We start from the raw sequence: 6,000 nt of genomic DNA, 5'->3' as shown, positions 1-6,000 counted from the left end.
CCGCTGCTGCCTGGAGGAGACGGTCACGTGCCCCTGACGAAGCTAGGACGATGCACCTGGCGAGCCCGGTGCGACCTGGCGGCGGGCCCTGAGGATCGCTTCGTTTCCAGCGGCTCGTCAAGGACAGCTGATCGCGTTCACCGGGTCCGACTCCAGGTCGAGGTTCGTCCTCGCTCGACGCGCCTACAGCCACGTGCGGCGGACGCGCGAGGAGGTGGTGCTGGAGGGAGGAGGGGAAAATCGGCAACGTGGAGGAGGTGGTCAGGCGGTCATCGACGAGAAGGAGCAGCTTCGCTCCGGCTCCTTCGTGAGCAAACATGAGACGGTGGACGCTCGTTGCGGCGATAGCCCTGGCTGCATCGGGTGAGTGACACCTTCCCTCCATGAGCGTCTCTCTCGTCCTGACACTCAGTCGCGACGCGAACCCGTCCACCGGTTAGCTGCAACCTCACTGAACGATCGGCTAGCTACGCATCTTTCCCCCCGCGCCTTTCTGAATTTCCATCACTTCTTACTCGCCCTTCTACAAGTGTCCGTCGACGTCACGACGCGTCATTCGTTGCTTCCTCCTGTCTCTCCCTTCTCTTTCTCTCTCTTCTTTTCCGACATAGCGAACGCACGATGTGGACGAAGAGAAACGATGTCTTCGTGGAATTTTGAATGTACGAACGCAATCTATTTCTCCTCTGCGGCCAGTTGTTTTCGAGGATAATTAAAATTCTCGCTGGTCTGCCCCAGTGGTAACCAATGGTAACCAGTGGCGCCGACGTTCCGTTTACATCTTCGGTGATATCATACACGATTTGTTTCTATCATAGGGATCCTCCTTTTACGATTCTGGCCGATATCGGTGCATGATGACTTGCTAGACGTTCGATCGGAAATGTCACATCGATATTGCAACTCGCGTCGGAAACTTTTATCTTCTAACGTAGGACTTTATTCAGAAATTCGTGCTGTTCTCTCGAAACTTGGCGAATCTCGGTCCTTTGTCGTTGGCGATATTTGCGTACAAAGGACACAGGGGCAAAACGAGAATACGTGAAATTCTTCAAGGTTATAGCCTTCGAGTTTTGGATTTTGCAGGGATGCGATGAATCATCTCTTCGGTATTGCTCATAGTATCTCTTTTCCGGAATTCGTATGGATCTTATAACGTGAATTTCTTCAAGTTTGTTACTCAGGTTGCAGCTGGCAGATTTCACTTACACGCTACACGCTCATCACGGTTCATCAATTCCTCACGGTTCTTCTTCATCATATTCTCGTTCTCCTCTTAGAATACAAGAGTGAATCTATTTTGCAAAACTGCTCTCCAACATGATTCATATTCCCGGTATCAGCCACGGTAATTGTTTCCTTCTATATAACTAGTTGAATCTACTCGACGTACAAGGGGCCCTTTATTTCACGATACTGCTCGTGATCTGTGCAAAATCGTTCAGCTGAATTTCGTTTTCGAAAATCTCGCCGCGCGGTTAAGTTTCTTCAAAGTTGCCGTATGAGGGTGAGATGTGAATTGGAGGTGAGGAGGGTGGAAATTTCGCTTTCGAACGCTCTCTTTCGTCGCACGAGCCTTCATCTCTCCAACGTTGCTCTCTCGCTTCCGGAATCGGTACGAGCGTCTCGTCGAGTTTCGAGCTTTGAATGGAGCAGGCAGATGTAGAGCGCCGCAATCCCGGGAGGAGGAACAGGGGCGGGATGGCTATGGGGAGGGGTGGTGTAGGAGGGAGGGAGGACTCGGCGTTTCAATATTGACGTCAACTCGCGACGCTTCCAGAGCGACGCGACGTCTCGCGCCTCGTTAGTGGCACGTTGATGCCACCAGCTGAGAGTCGAAACACGCGCGCATGCCGCGCGCCAAATCGCCGCCGCACAAATATTTGCGCACTGCGCCGATGGTGTTTTTGTTGTATCGCATTGGACCGATCGTCGCTTCCACTTCTGTTGTGAAATCGCTCATCTAGGAAATAGCGGGTGGGATCGGAGATCGCGATCCTGTAGGACGCGCATATTCATTAACGCGAAGCTTGCGAAATTAAGGAAGCGTAATTAAGGACTCTGGACGTAATAACGTTGTAACGACAAACGCGAAGGCGATGTAATGGGATTCAGAGAGATGAGTGGAAATCGCGGTTCTTTATCATCTTTTTCAATATAGTTTCTCGGGGGTAGATCGTTTATAAGAGAAAAAGAACGAGATACGTACATACGCGCGATGCACGCATCAGAGGGCTGGATTGTTTTTTTTTATGTTATTGCGATGGTCACTCGTTTTCCGGCATGGTCGACTTTTCCGTGGAAATATTCTTGCGGAAATTATTCAGTTCGGCGGTTTTTTATTTCAAAACGACGGTTACTTCCTTTCGTATTTAAATGCAGCATGACTGCTCGTTTCGTCGGAAGCAGTCGTAATAAATTTGAGAGAAATATAAATTGCCGCTGTCACTTGATTCCCGGGCGCGTCAAGGACATCCCCTGTCGCACGTCGCGGCGCGTTAATTAATTACACGATGTCCTTGTTATAAATAATAATCGTTCAATTGCGTGTCGTCCGATCGCGTTGCAACGACACGGAATATTTCCTAGAACGACATGAAAGTTCCATTATGAGAGTCCGGCTTATGCTGGCCGCGATCGAATAATAACATTCCTCGTTGCATTCGCGGCACGTCAAAAGCTGTCTCGACCTGCGCTACCAAATTGTGCATGTAGCCCCCCATGTAAAATGTAAATTAGGAAGTTACCCACCTCGTCCACGCGTGTCGGGAGGTCGTCCTGCCATGACGTATCGTGTTGATTAATTAGTATCCTACCGCCGGCTGTACAACGGTTTCCCGTGCTGGTCCATCCAGCGCCGTTGCAGACGCCGCGCCAGTCGGAATAGGAAATGGTTGCAAAAATCGCAGTCATCCCACATTGCGAGAAGAGCACTGGAAGTGTTCTTCTCCGAGTGATTAATGTGCGTTTTCGTCTAGCCGGGGCGCAATCGATCCTCCCTTCTCCGACGGAGAAATCTTCGCATGTAAAATTTCAGAGATTTGCTCTCAACACGCAGGAATTCTTCGACGAGGGTTAATAGACATTTTGTCGGTTAATTAAGATGTCAATATGATTAATAATCCTCGCTGTTTCTCATCTATTCTCGTAAGAAAAATGAAAAAAGAAAACATGTCAAAACGATTTATAAGATGGAAATATTAGGGGAATTTCTCCCTATATAGTCTATTGATTAATTGTCGTTGCCTCGTGTTGTGAACGGTGTTCGCTCATTTTCGTCTTTTTGGTGGGCAATTATGTCTATCAAGTTTTTTGGAAGAATCGCTGACGTGTCCACCTACGTTTGATACATCAGAACCCTTGTCATAGTGCGTTCGTAACACTTGGTATCATAACGGATGAAAAGAAGAAGAGAGAGAAAGCGTAAGAATCGTGTCGAAACGTTTTTTGAGTTTCTCATATTAATATTTTAACTGCAACATTCTCACTCCCTATTATCCCCGTGATATTCCCGTTTCGACGGAATTACTGTATCACAAAGTAGAGAAGCTGGAAAAGATGGCTCCGCGATAGAACTACCGGTCCCTGAAGGATTAACTTCATACAGAGTGTCTCTGACCGACGCAATTCCCTTTAATCCAGATACTGCGCAAGCTAATAAAAAAGCGAACCATATTTCAAGAAAATGTTGCGATGCGAGAACTTTTCGTTTTTCATTGACGATAGCTCAACGTTAATTCAACTATTGTTAGGCTTAAACATGCGCGATATGCAGTACGTACTTGAACGTGGATATTGAATTCGTGATTATACTTTGCATACAGTTCTATTTGAATATTCATGTAGCGTCTGTCGTTCGAGGAAAGTGCGGTTGATCAGAGTGGTACGTGGGATCCACCCTGTTTATATTTATGCTTTCGCAATAGTATTTTCAAAGATAACAATCTATTGAGTCGACTATGCGATTTGTATATACAATAGAAACGAGATTTGTATTAAAATAGAAGTCGTTTAGTATAGACAGGATGGCCCTTAAAGTCCATCGGATAACTGTGTTATTTTTAACTTCGGAACTTTGCCAGTAATTCCGAGATTTTTCTGTAATCCTCTCTAAGAAGCTCTGTGGGAAACCGTTGCTGTTGCTTGAAAATTCTAGACATTCTTGAAAGTCCGTTCGGTCCGCGTAAAATCCCCCTCAAAGTATCCTCGCTTGACGAATTTCAGCGTTCTTTTGAAAATGTTCTCTTTGGAAAGTTGCGTATCTTAGAGAATTACGTTGCTCACGTTATATATATATATATATATATATATATATATTTATTTTTTTTTTCGGCTTGGCCGATATATGCAGCCGAGCTTTAAGCGCGATATATCTTGGAGATAGTCTCCCTCAAATAAAATTAAATGTATCCACAACGTAAGACTATGGGATTACCTTATGTATCAGCTTGCGCAGTATCTCGATAAAGAAAAAAAAAGTGGCGGAATTTTATAACACGCTCTCGAGAGAAAACACAAAACGGTTATCTGTCGTTTTAATAAAGCAGTAATGGCGAGTAACATAAGTTGTATTGGATATTTTTAAAACTGTTGTTCAAAGTTGTTCTCTTAAAATCATCGGTGGACAAACGTTCGCGTTGCGATGCTTTTTCACCCGTCTCTGTACCTTTCTATCTTACTCTCATAACTAATCCTAAACAATGCTTTATGTGTCCAAAGCTATAAGAGATATTCATACGATAGTGTATAAATGTAAAGAGATAATTATATAAGTATACTAAGCGTAGGAAGTGTGTTCTTTTAAACTGCTTTAACCCGCTTGACCCTACACGCCATTTTCGTGCATATCGGGTATAATTATGGTATCAGCAATCAATCGCAATTATACTCGGTATTTAAAAAATGGAATGTCGTGGTACTGAATGTGGGTTAATTAACATGAACCTGACGAAAATATTTTCTTATGCCGTCATCATGTCATATTCAGTATACATCATGACATTTATATCGTAGTTGTATGAAAAATTCGTCAGAGATCCTTCTGATATTTGTCACGATCTGTAATGTACCCGTCGACGGTTCATCGTCCACCGTTTAGGATTATGCAAGCACGATCGTGACGTCGCGTGCAAATTGGACGCGTCGCGACGTCTGATCGGAGGCTCACATGTCGTTTGTCGCATCACCTCGCGTCATGGTGACCTCCAGGCGATGCTTAATCCTGCAGCGCACAGGTAAAACCTCCTCGAACCCAAGTTTCCTCTTCATCTTTCTCCCAATCGATTTTTTTCTCACTGCTTTTCCATTCGTCAACAATTAGTTTTTTGCGAGACATAAATACAAATGAAGTAGACTTTAAATCGAATGGGTGCGGAATCCGTGTGCGCTGCAGGGTTAAAAATTAGAGAATATCGATACTTTTGTTTAACCGATACATCGTGTACTGAAATCCTGTGTGTTTCATATTCTTTTTATCCTACATTTAAGAATTTTTATGATTACATCGAGAATATGAAAGTGCCCATTCCACCAATACTAATGTCTATCATTCAATATCGTTTCCAAGATTCTCCAACACTGTTGCAAAAATCGATAATATCTGATACTTGCTGCAAAGATGCCGGCTGACACAAGTGTCTATGCTTACACAGGTTTATCCCAGAAGTATCGAACTTCCTCAAATATAGTCTATCGGGATGCTGATACGTCTCGAATATCACTTATATTAACAAAGTATCGATAATGTCTACGATAATGTGGAAGTATCGTGAGCATTTCTAGAGGTCCCATGGCGCGCGACCTGCAGAGTACACGCAGATGCGTGGGCGTGCGGACGTGGGCGTGCAGCGCCGGAGAGTATCGAACGCGCAGCTGGCCGAGGAAGAGGACACTGCACGCTCGCACGTGCGCACATGTACGCACGCACGTACATACGTACGTACGCACATGTATGCATGTACGCATGCATTCACGCACCCGCGCACTTACACGCGCGCGCTG

The 6,000-nt window shown here is 45.1% G+C and overlaps 1 protein-coding gene across 2 annotated transcripts in view; it reads left to right on the top strand.

Moving 5' to 3' along the window:
- Positions 1-227: 227 nt before the first annotated feature.
- The window catches only part of LOC106743881 (neuronal acetylcholine receptor subunit alpha-7-like), a 216,943-nt gene continuing 211,170 nt past the window's right edge, over positions 228-6,000 (top strand). The window contains exon 1 of one of the 2 annotated variants that reach the window (XM_014618111.1): positions 228-363. In XM_014618111.1, the coding sequence (XP_014473597.1) occupies positions 318-363 (46 nt within the window). In that variant the 5' untranslated portion in view covers positions 228-317. The remainder of the gene's footprint in view (positions 364-6,000) is intronic. The other variant, XM_014618113.1, reaches the window with a different exon arrangement.

Source organism: Dinoponera quadriceps, unplaced genomic scaffold (assembly GCF_001313825.1).
Source record: "Dinoponera quadriceps isolate SergipeBrazil2010 unplaced genomic scaffold, ASM131382v1 scaffold1070, whole genome shotgun sequence".
In the NCBI taxonomy this organism is placed as follows: Eukaryota; Metazoa; Arthropoda; class Insecta; order Hymenoptera; family Formicidae; genus Dinoponera; species Dinoponera quadriceps.
Note: the sequence above shows the minus strand (reverse complement) of the source record. Positions and strands in the feature narration are given on the sequence as shown.